The sequence below is a fragment of the Eublepharis macularius genome, chromosome 8 (genome assembly GCF_028583425.1).
Source record: "Eublepharis macularius isolate TG4126 chromosome 8, MPM_Emac_v1.0, whole genome shotgun sequence".
In the NCBI taxonomy this organism is placed as follows: domain Eukaryota; kingdom Metazoa; phylum Chordata; class Lepidosauria; order Squamata; family Eublepharidae; genus Eublepharis; species Eublepharis macularius.
Genome location: NC_072797.1, coordinates 100,446,547 through 100,464,774, shown reverse-complemented (window position 1 = coordinate 100,464,774; position 18,228 = coordinate 100,446,547). Strand labels below are relative to the sequence as shown.

Sequence of the window (18,228 nt, the reverse complement as noted above, 5' to 3'; positions counted from 1 at the left end):
ACTGTACTAAATTAAGAACGGTAGCTAATACAGTAGAAGATAGAATCAAGATTCAGGATGATCTTGACAGGCTGGAAAACTGGGCTAAAACTAACAAAATGAATTTCAACAAGATAAATGCATTTAGGTAGGAAAAATGCATAATTATAGGAAAGCTCGTCTTGGCTGTAGTACATGCAAAAATGTTCTAGGGGTCTTAGTAGACCATATACTGAAATCAGTACTGTGACGAAGCAGATAAAAAGGCAAATGAAATGTTGGGCTGCATCAACAAAATTATCAACAAAAGAAGGTTGTTGACAAGCTGGAATGTGCTCAGTGCTAGCAGAGTTGTGAAGTATTTACAGAGAAAGTATGTAACATGGATATGTGGTCAGAGTGCATGTAGATAAACTTATGCATGGAGCCAGGTTTAAATTTTAGAAATTACTTCTTTTTATTCAAGAAACTCCATTGTAGATAGGAAAGAGTAGAAAAAGCATTCTATCTAGGTTAGGATGCCGAGAGATACTAGACTTGGAGACTCCAGCTGGTGCAGAATTAGGGTTGCCAGGTATCCAGTTTTCACCTGGACAGTCTGGTATTTTGGGGACCTGTCTGGGGAAAAGGGTGTCCCAGAACTGGACACCTGGCCCCTCCCCTTTCCTTCTCACCTCTCCCTTCCTCTGGCTGCATGGCATTGCCACCAGCTCAGAGAAGCAGGCAGTAAGCCCAGGTGCCAGGGTGATCTCTTGTGGCTGCACAGCACCACTGCCAGCCCAGAGATGTGGATAGCCAGCCTGGGCGGCCTCCTGTAGCTGTGCTGCACCACCAGGGAGTGGCTGGCCACTCGCCCAGGCACCTGTGTGGCACTGCCCAGGAATGGCTGGCTGGCTACCAAACCTCCTATGCTACCCAGGAGTGACTGGCCAGGCTGCTTGCCTGGAAATGGGGTGGCATGATGATGTCCCTCTGGAAATGATGTCATCATGCTGGGGGGGCAGGATTATGCGCACTTTGTGCATGTGCTGCTTTTTTATGACAAGTGAGTGCTACCCCCCCCCCTTGAGGTTCCATATTTCCGTGCATCGCATCTGGCAACCCTATGCAGAATACTTCACTTCATTTACTCTCAGGAACTAGGCAGAACATGCATATCACTCCCATTCTGCAGTCACTCTGTGGGCTGCCCATCAGTTACCCAACTCAATTCAAGGTCGTGATGACCATCACATTCAAAGCCCGTCATGGTCTTGGCCCCTCGTATCTGTGCAACTCTCCCTATGTTCCTCCATGACAACTTTGCTCATCTAAACAGGCCCTTCTGCAGATGCCATCCTGCAGTTGCGCAAGATCAACAGCTGCCTGTACATGTCCTTTTGCTGTTATAGCCCCCACCTTATGAAGTGGCCTGCCCGAGGTCAGGAAAGCTCCCACTCTCCAGGCTTTTCACAAACTATGGAAAACTGAATTATTAATCTTTCTAACTCAGATTATAAGGCTGTGTCATAAGATATCTTGGTAGGGCAGGGACTATAGAATTAGACTATGCTATTGGGTACTGTTTGCTGATGTAGATATGTTCCTCCCGAGGAGTTTCCATGTTGCTAAACATGTCATGTTAATTAGTTACATTTTGTTTCAGGATTTCATTGCTGTGCTCAGCTTTATGCTTGTTTTAAAATTTTCTGCTACCATACCCTATTGTATCTGCTCTGCTAATGATCCTGTTGATCACTATTATATCTTGCTCTGTTAATGTCCTGTTGATTTTATTGTATTTCACTTGTACTGTGTAATCCACCTTGGGTAAGAAGGCAGGTGACAGACAGACAGACAGACAGACAGACAGCATTGTGATCAGCTCCCATGCTGGCAAAGATGGAGAAAAGCAAACGTGAGAGAGGAAGATGTGGTACAAGAAAGAAATCTTTTTTTTTTTTTAAGTTTTTATTGAAAGTATAACAAGTAACAAGATCAACAATAAATGCGTAGAAAAAAGACGGTATTATACATAACAGTGTTCGGATACAACAATACATAAACAGCAAAACACTAATAGTCGGCAATAATCAAGTGTGCAAATGTTATACATAATCAACAGGGTTCCAATACAGTGTTAAGTAAGCCAATTATAACAGCATCGGGAGGAGCATATACAGGCACATCCAGTATGTTGCAGAGTAAATCCATAGTTCAAATTTCGGGGTTTATAATCGTGTAGTGAGGTAGCTTAGAGATCAGCCATTCATTCTGAGATAAAAATTCCAGAAAGGGGTACCATTGTGCGTAAAATTGTGTAGGTTTGGAGGGGTTTTGCAATGATCGAATTCTGTCTGTTATCTTTTCCATTATAAGGTGATCCCACACTATTCTGTACCATATGTCAAGAGTGGGTGGGTATTGCGATTTCCATCTGAGTGCAATTGCAGTTTTTGCAGCTACTAGGAGAGTTCTGACCAATGCCTTCCGCAGATGAGGAATATCTAGATCTCCCCAAAGGTCCAAGAAAACAAGTCCCGGGCTTGGGGGTATCACATAAGTCGTGATACGGGAAATTTCCTGGAGAACCGCCTTCCAGAAGGCAGCAACCCTTTCACACTCCCACCAGCAGTGCAGGAACGTACCCTGCTCCCCGCATTTTTTCCAGCAGAGTGGAGATCTGCTGGGATATATTTTCGCCAGCTTTTGGGGAGTGAGGTACCACCTGTGGATAAGCTTATAGGTTTGGAGACGCACATTGGTGACAGAGGAATTAAGCAATGCAGATGTCCAAACATGCTCTCTATCTTCTTGTGTGAGCTCTATCCCACAATCTTGCTGCCATCTATTGAGCAGCGCCTCAGTGTTTAGTGGTTTGGTATCAAGCAAGACGAGGTATAGTTTTGACAGGAGACCCTTACGGTTAAATGAGTGGGAGTCCAGAAGTGCTTCAAATTTAGTTGTTGGTTTAGTCATTACGCTTTTTATATTTAATTCGTTCAAAAGATATCGCAGTTGGAGGTAGAAAAACCAGGGGACTTCCCTGCCCAGGTTGTCGTTCAAGTCTACTCTGCTTATAATACCATCCTTGGTGGCTATATCCAACAACCTCAAGTCTCGTTGATCATCCCAGGAGCGCAGTGCGGTTATGTTATGCTGTCGGGGCATACCTTTATGCGATGTGAGCACCAAAAAGCGGGATATAGCCGGAAGAAGGGACTGCTTAAGTCTGTCCCAGAGCTTTAACAGTGCAGTAAGGAACATATTTTGATGTATGGAAGGAGGACGCAAACTTGGGGTAGACCAGAATGTTTCTCGCAATGTTTTTGGTTGGGAAAAGGTGCCCACTATGTTTATCCAATCAGAGTGTCCAGAGGGGAGTAAGATCTGGAGAATGTCCGATAATCTGGCTGCATCATAATAGCGCCCTATATTTGGGTAGTTAAAGCCCCCTGTTGTTTTAGGGGCGCACAAAACTTTGAAGGCAATTCTGGGGCGTTTATTCTGCCACAAGAATCGGTTTAATGTCGTCTGCTATTGGCTCAGAATTTTGCTAGGGATTTCAATCGGAATTGTTCTATACAAAAATATCAGTTTTGGGAGGACGAAGGATTTTATCAAGTGGTATCTTTCATACCATGCCAGGTTTTGCTTGTTCCATTTGAGCAGGAGGTGTTTAATTTCTTTCATCTTTTGGACGTGGTTCACCTGGAGCAGCTGGGCTGGGTTGGGAGGGATATTTATGCCCAAGTATCTGAGGTGTGATTTAGCCCACTGGTATACAAATTGCCGCTTGATGTCGCTACATGTCTCCTCTGGGAGGTTTATTGATAGGATGGTAGATTTGGCTTGATTTATCCTGAGGCCTGATATACACCCAAAGTGAGCAAGAACAACTGCCAAAGCCTTTAGGGAAACAAGTGGGCATGTAAGAAACAGCAAGATGTCATCAGCGGATAAGCATATTTTGTAAGTACGCTTGTCTATTTCAATGCCTTGAATCCTTTCATTGGTTCTTATCTCCTCTGCTAAGGGCTCTATCGCGAGGGCGAAAAGGATGGGGGAAAGGGGACACCCTTGGCGCGTGCCTCGGTGTAGAGTGAAGGGATCGGACGCTAAGTTATTAAGTTTGATTCTTGCCTTGGGGCCTGTGTATATTGCTTTAATTGTTTGTAGGAAGTTGGGGCCGAATTTCATGTGGGAAAAGAGCATCTGCAGGTACGGGATCTCCAGGGTGTCGAAAGCTTTTTCGACATCCAAGGAGAGGAATGTGGTTTGTAATTTGTTTTGTCTACTGAATGCCAAAATGTTCAATGCCTTATAAATGTTGTCGGAGATGTCCCTATTGGGAATAAAGCCAATCTGGTCTGTACAAATATAATTTCCAATGAAAGAATTGAAGCGTCGTGCATATATTGAGGTAAAGATTTTATAATCGACATTCAGCAAAGAAATCGGTCTATACGAACCGGGGTTAGAGGGGTCTTTGCCTTCCTTGGGGATCATGGTGATGACTGCCTCAGCCCAGGTTCCAGGTAAGGTCCCCAATTTGTGTACCTCGTTACAAGCCAATAACAGGGGTGGGGTTAACACCGACGCGAAGGTTTTGTAGAATTCGGCCGGATAGCCATCCGGCCCAGAGGCCTTATTGCTCTTTAATTTTTTAATGGATTCCAGCAGTTCTGTGGCGGTGATTGGGGTATCCATTAATTGGCTGTGTTCCTCCGTCAGTTTTTTAATGTTCTTATGGTTTGAGAGATAGTTCCTAATTGATACTTTATCTGGCCTGGATGAAGTATATAAATTTGTGTAAAATTTTGTAAATACATTCAATATTTAGGGAGATTTGGTGAACATTTGTCCCTGGTACAAGAAAGAAATCTTGAAAAACAGCCACTGCAGCCTCCTAGAAAATGTCCCTCCATAGGGAATAACAGACCTGAGAAATTTCAGAATTCCAGAAAAAAATTACTTTGAAAGATGTACTAGATAAGTACACTAAAGTCTCGTGGAAGAAAGGTGAAAGGAAGAAAGTCCCTTCTATAATGTCACCCTTTTCTTACTCATTGCCTTAGCTCTGCTACAATCTATTGTGCCAGACTTGAAATATCTGAGTGGCATACAAAATGAAATGGAGTCAACCCAACAATAAGAGTTATTTCCAGCAAAATGCTGAAAAGAGGCCAGGAATCCCTACCCTGTGTGACAGCTATCAGTCTGAAACATATAGAGCTTTTAACGCTGAAACATCCTCGTACTATCATTCCAGCATTTTCCTGGCAGCTGTCATTCAGGGGATGACAGGGAGGTATACAGTGCCTATAATGTACACAAAGGTCATTCCTAAGATGGCTAGCTCCTGACGTATGAACATGCAAGCTGCTTTTGTGTTTAATACGGTTCAGTTCCATGGAAATTTGCTCCACTCTTAATAAATACGGAAGTCACGAATTCATTATGCTGATTAATTGATCTTCACTGTTAACAGTTACATCAATATCTCAAGATATCACCAACAGTTGGGGAAACCAAAGGTTTGTTCAGCAATTTTGTGGAGGAAAAAAAACTGAGTAGGATATAGACTGAGATCTTAGAAGAAAAATGTTTCATGTGGGTAGCTGTGTTGGTCTGTAGTAAAAGAGCAAGATTTGGGTCCAGTAGCACCTTAAAGACAACGAAAAATGTTTATTAAAAAATTACTAATATTTAGCCAAAAAAAGTACTCTTATTACCCTGAAATACAGTAATTTATCACTGGGCTTAATATAGTCGGACACTAAAAGTTATGTAACGAAACCAGGCACACACATATACACCCTGAACACCCCACCAAAAACTATGTGGAAAATTCATTCTGCTGATCATTGGAATCAGCACCACAAAAGTTTTTACCTGTTAAATTTGGAATACATCTGCAAGGGATAAACAGAATTTCAGAACCAGTGTGTAATATAGTTGTATATGATTAGCATATGGTTAAAAATATTTAGTATAAGTATTTGAGGAAAATCAAAGTATAATTTTGTGAGCAGAACTGGAAATAGCTGCAATCCACTTCCAATATGACAGCATGCTAGGTTCGTATTTTAAGCAGGATGAGGTTTTCCATTGCTCTCCAGACTAACACAGAATTCCTTAAACTCGGAAAACTCATCAGTTTAATGCCATTAAGATAATATAATAAAGAAGTAAGGGAAAGGCAATTGCGAGGAAAAGGCATTGTTAGAAAGTTGTAATACAATCATACATTATTTTAATGTAGCTATTTTAAAATTTAATCATAGCAGCATTACAAACAAACGAAATACAGAAGAATGCATTTGATTGCACCAAGACACATAACTTGAACTTTGAAAATGGCAAAACCAAACCAACACCTGTGAACAAGTTCACCATGGTGGCATATTGTCCATATATGTAGTTACAAACCCACTGGTACTAGGTGAACAGTTTGCGCTAAGAAACACTGCAGCACAAAGTTTTACACTTTTATCGCATGCTATGACCACCCTTCCCTAGCATTTGATTTAATGCTAATGCCAATAGCAATCTTTATGTCTGACATCAGAAAAAAAAACCACAGTTCTTAATAGTAATAACGAAAACTTCCAAGCTTGGTGCCAGAGCAAAGGAAGTTAATGTAGCTGAGTGGTATTTATAGCATGCAAGAATCTGAGTCCCAATTTTAGCTGCTTACATGCAAGGAAGTAGTTTGGTTCCCAAAGGACAGGCATACCTACATTTTTAATTAAAAACAGGCTTGGGTGTGTCTAAAAGTCAATGTTTCAAAAACATTGAGCAGTGTTTTTTTTTAAAAAAAGTTTACCAGCTACTGCAAACATAGAGCAACAAGAGCGTATGTTTTCTTCGCTGCCTTGAGTGGACAAGGTAGCAAAGTTATTCAACTGATTCAGGACTGATTCACTTACCATGGTCATTTGACCACACAATACAGTGATTAATAAAAAAGTTATGAAACTTTATGAGTAAAAATGGAAATTTTGCACACTGCTACAAGCTTCCCAACTCAGCCTGGCTCCTGCAAAATATTACTTATGCTCTTCAGTTAATAGGTATTACAAGAGACCCAAACCCATGAACCTAGCGAAATATCAGGCAGGAAAAAAATAGTTCAAGTGCATATAGAACAGACATTTCAACTGGCTTCAACTCTATTAATTGAAAACCCAATGATTTCTGCTGCATTTCTCTACTGCACCTTCCCCAAAGCCATCATACAGGGTAAGTGAACCCTCTGTGGTATGAGAAGATGCGTTCAAAAATAAGGGAAGTAAATATTTGGGACCTTACCTTGTGAGACTAGAAATGTGCTTTAGGATCAGGGCCAATATAACATTACAATAAATGCAGAAAAAGAACTAGAAAGAGAATGGATCTTACCTACTCTAGATGATGATTCTGGTAAATCCAATTTCTTCTTACACACTTGTGAAATGGCAAGTATGGTTAGAATAGCAGTTATCATTCACAAATCACCATATAGATGATTTCACCTGGGAAGATCAGAACTCTTTATTTCACTGTAGTGGAAAGATTTTGGATTGTTTGTTCATAGAAGGCAACGATGTTTAGAGATTTAACTTTTTTCTAAATTTCCTTTTTATTTGTTTATGGCAAGTCATTTATTTTCCATTGATAATTGCATATTGCAACAATGTAAATACTGAAGGACAATTTCTTTCTTAGCATCCTCTGAACCATCGAGTAGTGATAATTTCTCCATCTGGATTTGATTTTTGATGCTACACATGGCATTTTTATTGTAAAATAAATAAGATATTCCATTGTATAATAAATGGGTATAATATTTGGACACCATTTTCAGTGTATGAAGAATATATTATTCAGATGGAAATGACAGAACATGTTTACACACCAATACTGAAGTTGACAAAGACTTGCTTTATTCTAGCTCTCAATGCCACCTGACAGACAAAAAGCTCTTGTACTGAAATTAATGGAGGTTGTACAGCATCAGTGGATGAATGAATTGCACCCATTACGTTACTCTGTAAAAGTAGCATATGCAAACATTAAAACAATTTGATTGAAACATTACATTGTAATGACAGTAATACAGGTAAGCAAGGACTTTTTTTTAACCAAGGAAAACACAAACAAAGCTGAAATATGATTAACTTATATGGAAAAAATTGGGCCATTAGAGAAATGTGGGGAAAGCATTTAATCTTGTGGTATCTTATGTTATGTGATTTACATTGAGTTTACAGTATTACACAGTGGAATAATCCTTGCCTTTTCAGCACAAATGTCTCCATGAATTTTTTAAGTGCATACAGGACAGTTGGTCACAGTCATATACATGTGTAGTCTCTACTAGAGCTTCTGTTGTACATTTCTGCTCACACCAAATATTCACTGTATCCAATTTTAAACACTTAACTGTTTCATGGAACGTTCCTCCATTGCTTGTCTTGGATACAGTGAAATAAAATTTAAGCACTTTTGAAGTCCTATTGTCAGCATGAGATGCTTGTGTGCCGAAATCAATTGTATTTAAACTACAATCCCATGCTTATTTATTAGAGAGTAAGCACATGGAATTCAGGGGGACTTGCATTTGACTAAGCATGCACAGGGCCCAGGTGCACTGCTTAACACTGGCTGGGTCACACCCAATATTACCGAGCATGTATGTTCCAGACAGCATTGTTTGTGCTATACGCACAAAAATCGTACCTGTCTAGGAGAGAAACAACACTTTGCCCTGCAGGACTAGCTATAGGTATGATCTTGGTGTCTGCAGTTCCACTGCAGTGTAGAAAGTTATAATGTATTGACTAGAGCAGCAGAAGAAATTAATGACTCGTGCTGTTATACAGGACATTAAGCTGTCCTCCTTTCAGGAACACTCTGGTGCAAAGAGGTAAACAAATACTTAGAAACCTACAGGATTAGGTCTATGATGTGCAATCCTAAGCATGTTTACTCATAAGTAAGCCTCATATACTAAATGGTGCTTACTCTGTAGCATGTTTAAGACTGCAGCCAGTTACCTGTGTTGATTCAAGATACAAAGTAGACTGCATCTATGCAGATCAGGTGCAAAAGGCAGGTTTTTAAAAGCTGTTAACCAGTTACAGCATTAGATAGATGGCTAAACTGTTAAAGAGACCATTGTTATGCAGTTCATTTTAAAATATTTACAAATCATACAGACTACATAAGGATAAAAAGGTACCCTGACTCATTAGATATTCTATGTCCTGAGTAAAACAGCAGTACAAACTCGAAGTCAGAAGGAAAAGTCAGAAATCTCATCAGTGATCTTGAGCTATAGCAAAAGAGTAAACTGACCCCACACGTGCCCCTTTCTGTCATTTGATAACAGTACAGCGCTGGCCTGTGGAAATGGCAGCATGGAGTTCAGGCATTAGAAAGCTTTCTGACTTCAAAACCAAATGGAAGCTTTTGTTTTCTTCAAATGTTTTAAACGCCTCATGAAAAGAAATGAAATTGGCTTTGCTGACACAGTTCTTGCTTTTTAACCCTCAAAGCCTGAGGTTATATAAAAAAATAATAGATCCTAGCTCAGTTTTGGGAAGATAATCAGTTATCTGAAAAAGACCACTCCCACCACTGTTATACTACATGCTTTACAGAAAAAACCTCTTCAGAACACCACACAATAAATGCCATGAGAAGAAAAATATTCCATCACCAGGTTTTTTGTTCACCTAAGCTTGCTTTTAAAACATCCCATAGTAGTGGGTTTTTCTCCTCCCCATGGTACTTCATTTCTAAAGAGTTTTAATTTCATAAGTAGTACTGTCAGTGGAAAGGAAAATCTCTAAGGTGCTTTTAAAAGTCATATCCATCTTTCACTCAGTTGATCCTGAGCAGAGCAAATATAAACTGACAGCGATTTTCAACACTACAGAAGACATCAAAAACTCAGCTGTATTCTAAAAGAAACAATAGTTTAGAATGTGAATAAAGCACCAATATTTAAATGAAAAATAGGATGACTTGAATGGAACTACAGAGCATTTTTAAAAAGTACTCGCTGCACTTGGCTGTATAACTAACACCCAGGTGTTTCCTGATACTGGCCAACATTATTTACGAAGTGTTACAAACTGTGTTATTTCAGAAACAGTAGTCCAAGGAAGAGTGAATCCTTTTATGACGGGTATATTCTAATTACAGAATATCATCCACACAAGAGAAATGTAAAGTTTAAAGCAATTACAGGATTTTGGTAAAACCAACAGTACCACAACTTCATTATGTTCTGTTCTTTGACATATGTCTCCTACATAAACATAATCCTGTAACTAATAATACATTGTACAGATTACTCAAGTGTCCATTATTTAACATTTGTATATTAAAACTGTTTAAAAAAAACAAAGTGTAAGCATTGTGCTGAGGTGAGTAGCCAGCAAAGAAAAGCAGATAAGCAAATGTTATAAACCATACTACAAATAAATGATTTTTACTGGTATTGACTTCATTTGCGCGTACCACTTAAAATATCATTGTAGCTCAATCCACTTCTGTATTAAGTTTTTATCTTAAATTATATCACCACTGCATTGATGACAATGCTAGATGTAACTACTCTGGTCCTTTGGCAGTATTACTTTTCAAACTTCATGCAAAGGGAGAACGAAACACCTATATTACAATTACCTATCAAGAATGCTCATGTGGGGGCAGTGGAGTAACTCTACCCACATTTCCCTCCAAAAAGACAAATGTATTTATCCTCCTAAGCAGTAGTATTCACACAGGCATTTTCCATAGTTTTAAAACACAGAATTTTGAAAGAGTTTCTACATTTTGCAATACTATCATAGGATGACAGTTCCAAATATTGTACCTATGGTGTAACACGCTAGGGAAGATTCATTTTACACCCATGTGCCAAAATAGTTAATTGATACATACTATAGTTAAATACAATAAATGAAACAACGTGATTTACTAATTCAGCACAGGACAATGTACATGTTGAGACAGTATGTGAACTAGAGGCCCCTTAGGGTTGATATTGATCAACCCTTCAGGGTTGATATTGGACCACTTCAGGCTACTCTCCCAGGATGAGGTGGATAGGATCCTGTGTTTTGTGAAGCCTACCACATGCCCACTGGACCCATGCCTGTCATGGCCGGTGAAAGCTGGCGATGCCGGAATCCGGGCCCCTTTAGCTGACATCATTAATCTTTCTTTGACCTCCAGGGTTTTCTGGACTCATTGAAGGAGGCAGTAGTGCAGCTCTTATTTTAAAAAATCTCATTAGATGCGGTTGAGCCAGCCAATTACAACCAGTTTCAAATTTTCCGTTTCTGGGCAAGGTAACTGAGAGGGCGGTGGCAGAACAGCTACAATGTATTCCTAGATGATTCCTCTACCCTGGACCCATCCCAGTTCGGCCCAGCCTGGCTATGGTAAGGAGACAGCTCTGGTCGCCCTAACAGATGATTGCAGCGACACCTGGATTGGAGCAGGTTGGCACTGCTGATACTTTTGGATATTACAGCAGCGTTTGACACAGTCAACCACAATCTTTTGACTCACCGCCTCACTGCTGTGGAGATCCATGGGAGAGCCCTGAAATGGCTGAACTCCTTTCTCCATGGTTGAGGACAGAGGGTGGCACTAGGGGAACAGATGTCCGCCCACCATCCCTTCGTGTGCCCTCAGGGGGCAATTCTTTCCCCGATGTTATTTAACATCTATATGCACCCCCTTGCCCAGACGGTTCATAGCTTTGGGCTGGGCTGTCACCAGTATGCTGATGACACCCAGCTCTATCTGTTGATGGACAGCCAGTTAGATACTGCCCTGGACTCTGGCCCGGTGTCTGGATACCATGGCGGAATGGTTGTGTCAGTGTTGCCTGAAGTTGAATCCCCAGAAGAAAATGGAGGTCCTGTATCTGGGTCAGGGGTGACAGAATTAGGAATCCAACTTCCAGCCCTCGATGGAGTGCAGTTACAGCCTTCATCGATGGTGAAGAGCCTGGGTGTGCTCTTGGGTGCCACACTTCCTATGGAGGTCAAAGTTGCAGCAATCACCAGATCTGCATTTTTTCATCTTCAGAAGGTCAGGCAATTGGCACTCAAGACTGAACTACTGCAACTCGCTCTACGCTGGGTTGCCAGTGGGTTTGACCCAGAAGTTACAGCTGGTCCAGAATGCAGCGGCATGTGTCCTTATGGGGACACCACTTAGGGCACACATCCGCCCTGCACTGGCTCCCGGTTGAGTTCCAGATCTAGTTCAAGGTACTGGTTTAAGTATTTAAATCCCTCAACAGACTGGGACCTGCATATCTACAGGACTGCCTCTCCCATTATGTCCCCCGCAAGGCCTTGTGCTCTGCGGATAAGCAGCTTTTGGTGGTCCCCGGCCCAAGGGACGTTCGACTGGCTTCAACTAGGGCCAGGGACTTTTCTGCCCTGGCCCCAGCCTGGTGGAATGCTCTCCCAATGGAGATCTGGGCCCTGAGGGACCTTTTACAGTTCTGCAGGGCCTGCAAGATGGAGATGTTCTGCTAGGTCTTTGAGTAAGGGCCAGCATTAGACTGCTATACCCTCCTTTTGCAGCCACCCTAGAGTTACATCATGGCAGTCCCAGTGGTTTATGGTGACTTTGCAGTAGCGTGATTTGCTTGGATTTGCCTGGATTTTTATGCTATTTGGATTAATGTGGCAATAATATTTTATTGTATTTTAACAGTATATTTTGTTGGAAGCTGCCCTGAGGCTGCTTGCTGGAAGGGCAGGGTATAAGTTGAATAGAATAAAATTTATTTATTTATTTCAAATTTGTATTCCGCCCTCCCCGCGAGCAGGCTCAGGGCGGATAACAACATATTAAAAATACAATAAAAGATTCATGTTCATTAAAAAACACACATTTAAAACAGGATGGTGGACAGCCTTCACAGGGAGGGCTAAGATTTATACATCCCTTTTTTCATGCCTGGCGGAACAACTCTGTCTTGCAGGCCTGGTGAAAAGCCCCTGGCTCTAGTCAAGGCTAGGCGGGCCTCCTTGGGGCCAGGGACCCCCAACAACTGTTTGTCCCCTGATCGAAGTGTCCTCTGGGGAAATAAATTGCAGAAAGTATTATATAATGGTTGTTTGCTATGTTGACCTCATAGTTTAATACTCTTAAATGTGACTCTCATTTTTTAAATGTCATGTAATATGGGGGTTGGAGAGCTATGACCTAAAACTGCCACTTCCCCACAGGAAGTTTCCCAGCTTGCTGGGCCTCCAGCATCATCAGGTGATGGGGGGGGGTTTGCCTTCACCCTGATTCTCCACCACATTTTCCTCTCTCAGCCTGGAGGAGAGTCAACACAATGCTTCTCCCTCAGCCTCTGACTGTGGGGGTTTAGAGGGCGCTCAGCTGCTTTTATAAGTCCCAGCCACTGATTTTATAAGTCCCAGCCACTGACTTCCAGATCTTGTGAGCACCTCGTTTATCTGGTGACCAGCTCAGCAGTGTCCTGCTTTTTCCAGGACATCACAGCATTTCCCAGGGGCACTCTAGCCTTCCTTGACAGGGTTACTTCAACTAGTTAATGGCACTAGCTCTGATCCAACTCCAAGTCTCCTTGGCCGTATCTCACCTCCAGGCATGGTCCAACAGCCCAGCTCTGCCATAGCACTGGGGCCCTGAGACAGGGGGTGGCCTGCTCCAAATATACCCCACCTGCAAATGTCTGCAATCCATTTTCATCAGAAATGTACCACAGCCAGACAGGATCCAGTACATGGGGCTGGAGAAGACAGCAAGCCTGCATTTGCTTATAGATCATACAGAGCGAGAAAGAGAAAGGGTCTTTGAACCCATAAATACAACATCCACAGTGTAGTACTGAATAATTTTGTATTACGGACTGCCAAGTGCTTGGAGCTAAACAGGTGAAGTCAGGTGTTTCCTCATTAATGCTGTGGTTCAATTATTAAGTTTGACTACCTTGACCTCTGACATTCTAAATGTTCAGTCCTGAACTATTTAGCACTGAAGAACTGTGGCTGGTGACTTTTAATGTATGGTAATCACCAGAGCTTCAAGGCACAACTAAATAAATATAACTGCTGCTTATATAGCCTTATCCCCGATCAAATACTTCAAAGAAACCAGTTAAATTAAAATTAAATGGTCACACTTCTTCAAGTTCTCAGTTACAAGATACCACAAACTTTCACACTTGAAAATATATTCCTAAGGAATGATCTCATATAGTATTTACATAAGACACTCAAATTATGTCAACAGAAAAAAAACTGCTTGTGGCAGCTTCAGTTTTTAAGAGACAATACATTTTTTGCTATGAGCCATGTCAATTTATCCATTTAAGTCCCCAACACTAAAAGATCTCAGCTGCAAAACGGTAGAGTTTTTAGTTTGCACAGGAATTGTTTAAACAGTCACTAGAATATTTTTGTAATTTTTAAAAAAAAACCTCTTGTCCACCTATTCTATTTCTTAAAACCCTTAAGAACTTCCTCTACATTTTACAAGCTATCAAGCCAAATTTAAAACCTGGCATCACTATTAGAAGTTGATTGTAGTCTTGGAATTTGGTCTTCATTGCAGCGTAAGTGATTCCTACTGCAATCACTGAGACGTACAAAAGCGTATCTGAGGGCAGAGTTTGACCTTACGTCTACGATAATGGAAGGGCTGCCAACTTTAATAAGCAGAGCCATCTCTATTTATGTATAGCTCCAGGGAATCTAGCTGGGACTTCAGTTTAAAAATCAAATGGAAAGCAAAAATGGGTTTCAAGTCACGTTTCACTATTATCTTTGAAAGCTCTCATAAAATCAATTCGACTCGAGCAAAGAGGGAATTATCTGTCCATCACGAACAACCTTCTTTATTGCATCCCCACTTCACATATCCTTCTCTTTCCATCATACATTTATATGGTTAAACTTGAGAAATGGTAAAACGGAAGAATATCAAATAGACTAAAATCCACTGTGGGTTGGTGTGATGCATCCTTTACTGATTTAAATGAGCCCTGTGTGAGAATACCATGTGACCTCTCCAAATTAAATGGGGGATGCACCATCCCCAGAACTTAGATAAATATGCCCTACATGAAAGTATCACTGTAAAAATAAAATATAATATATTGGAAGATGACATTCTCTGTATTATTTTGACATTTCTAGTAACATTCTGTACATTAAAAACCCAAATCTGAAAAGTTTTCCACTTTCTCAGAATGGATTAGCTACAACCAGGACTTTTATCTGCTGAGAAAATCCTATTCCTAGGTGGCCACATTTCCTTTGATTTCAGTGGCTCTTCAAGTAAACTCTATGAGACTAAAGAGATATCACTATTCTTCCTTTGGCTAATTAATTCACTATTCTTCCTTTGGCTAATTAATTTGTTCCAATACTTGCATGAAATTTAAACTGACCAATAAACAACAGATACCCTTTAGGACAATGGAACCAAGCTGCTGTACTGGTTTTACTAGTTTTTCTTACTTAGAAAAGCAGCAATATGCATCTTTCCACTTTGTACAAAGAAAATAGGCACAAAGATTATAAATGGAAATGTTTCATCAGTGTCTGGACCTGACCCAGTTGACAGGCTGGGTGAGAAACTAAAACAAACCATTATTTTAGCAAGCATATTGTAAAATGGTACATTATTTCTAAACAAGCAGTATTGGCTTTGAGGAAGTATGCACTTGTGCATACACTTACATGTACTATCATGGACTTAATCATGACAACTGATGTCCTGTATTGTCTGTTCAACACAGGTGCTTCCTGGTTATGGTTAGGATTCATCTTGTGTGTGCATGACAACTCCAGGCCAAACACCAACTGAACACACAATGCTGTCAGTAAGACTATTTCACTGTTAATGCTAGCAAAGCAACAGACACTAGATTACAAGAAAAACTGCATCTACGCCCAGTCCACGCTCGATGGGTTTATGCTAAAAGGATGCAAGGAGGAGGAGGCTGAATTTAACAGTCTTTCTTAATGAGAGCATGGCTATAGGGAAAAGTCTCCATTCCTTTGCTGCTTAAATGCAAAAAGGCCAGTCACCATAATGCTTTTCATTCTAAATATCTGTAGTGATGTGTCTATGGCATGTTGTACTTTTATGAGGTGTTGCACAAATCTGTAGTGTTCACAAAACATCTGGAAATATACATAATTAATACTGACTTAAGGAAAATAAATTAAAAATACTATACGTAAGAAAGAGTTTTACAGACAAGTGTGTGTGTCTGTGTGTGAGAGAGAGAGATCTTATCACAGCTCTCCTGCAATTTCCTATCAACTGTACTTCACTACCACTGGTCTGGTACAACAGTGCAAGAACAAGTTATAGTACTGGAAGGCGCTCAGAGTAATTCAAATGTTCATTGGAAGCATGTCGACTGTAGCCTGAACTCTTACAGAAGAGCGGTGGAGTAATGAAGACAATACAATGTTATAATCCAAAGTCTCTTACTGCAATCTAATGTGGCCAAAAACTTGTCTACAGTCATATCTGGAGCATTATCTGTTTGTTTTCAAAGGCCAATGCCTTTGAATACTGCTAGTCCATTTGTTATAGAAGGGAATATGAAAGCAAGCTTGCTCCTAACCAGAAGACACGCCTATCTGTTTTCTTACCACTCTATTTAAAATTTTCTAATCATTTTAATTCAAGGGATTAATATAAGTATATAAAAAAATTAGGGGGACAAATGTGATATGGAGTTACCTTAAACAGAAATGTAAGTGCAGAAGAAGCTTTAAATTGATAACACCAAGGTATTTTTAAACATATAAATAAAACTAAAGCCATCATTAACAGATGAAGTTCAGCACTAACAACAACATCAAAAGGGTGGAAAGTGCCAAGAGCCAGGATGTGCACCTGTGTTTCAAAGAGAAAATATTGCACTAAACAAGGGACCCTGCAGGTTTTTTTTATTTCTTCCTTCACTGAGCTAGAAAAGAAACCAGCCATTTCCTGTATGCCCCAGCAAACCTCGCCTGATCTACATCCCTGCATGTTGATAGAACTTGATTGATGAACCTGTATTCTGTTTCCCAAGTGACAGAGTCCTGCAGAGGAGCACGTTTCAGGCGCTTGATTTCTTGAGTGTAGCCTTGTTTGTGGGATTCAATCAAGCCGTCCACATCCATGGCCTGAGTTACATGACCAAAGGCAACACCAGGGTGAGAGTTATTCAAGGTTTCATCACTGCCATCTGCAGCCACCATCCAGGTGCTTGGAAGGACAAGTCTGTTCTTTAAATGATGCTGAAGGTAGAACACATGCCGCCTTCAAAGAGAAAAAAGTCAAACTTCATTGAGCATATCGAAGAACATGAATGACTGATAAAAGATAACATTTCTGTTCCATGCAGCCCTCAATGTAGATTTGCTTCACATCTTGTTAAGCATTAGAAAAATAAAGGCTTAACATCTGGAAGAGCACTGTGTTCATTTTTTCACGTTTTCAGAACCTGCCACATTTATTCATATCTTCATTACTCAAAAATGGACTGTTGCAAAAATTGTCTGTGCAAGTCTGTTTGTGCAGAACTGGTCAGCTTACAACCAAAAGGGTAATTTGCTATGAACACATCACTAAATGTCCTGGGCTCTCTCTTCTTCTTGGGTTGTTATCCAAGAAAAAATCCTTCTTCACCTTACTTCTTCCCTTCCTGCCCAGTTAAACTATCCTAGCCATACTTTCCTATGGCAGGCTGGCAGGCACTATCTTGGACTCCTCATTCCTGCCTAGTTTCTTGAATGCTGGTTTGGAAGTACTGAGGTGCTAGGAATCCTGGGAAATGTAGTTCTACGAACATCTCATACTAATATCAGACATACTAGGGAGTATATTTTATAGGGTTCATGGCAACTAAGAACACACCCAAAACAGCATTCAAGGTGGTCATGTGGAGAAAGACAGATGGGGACAGAGAACTCTTTGCTCCTTCTACTCACTTATCTATTTTACCATCTCCATGGAAAAGAGGAGCTAGAAAAAGCTTGGCTGAGGTCTGTTGGTGGCAGTGGGTGGGTGGTATACAAAGGAATTAGATTAACATCTTCTGCACTAAAGACTGAAAGATTTATTTCAGCTTTTCTTCAATTCTCAAAATTTTCTTTAGTGCTACTTTTACCATATAACCATACTACTGTCTTGCTGAATGCTTCCCTATTTCTGAAATACTTAAATAACTTACCGATGTTAAGATATTTAACCCATGCTGTGTTC

The 18,228-nt window shown here is 40.6% G+C and overlaps 1 protein-coding gene across 1 annotated transcript in view; it reads right to left on the bottom strand.

Moving 5' to 3' along the window:
- Positions 1 to 7,864: 7,864 nt before the first annotated feature.
- Positions 7,865 to 18,228, bottom strand: part of PTAR1 (protein prenyltransferase alpha subunit repeat containing 1) — a 37,247-nt gene continuing 26,883 nt past the window's right edge. The window contains exon 7 of the mRNA XM_054986488.1: positions 7,865 to 17,283. Within this exon, the coding sequence (XP_054842463.1) occupies positions 16,938 to 17,283 (346 nt within the window). The 3' untranslated portion in view covers positions 7,865 to 16,937. The remainder of the gene's footprint in view (positions 17,284 to 18,228) is intronic.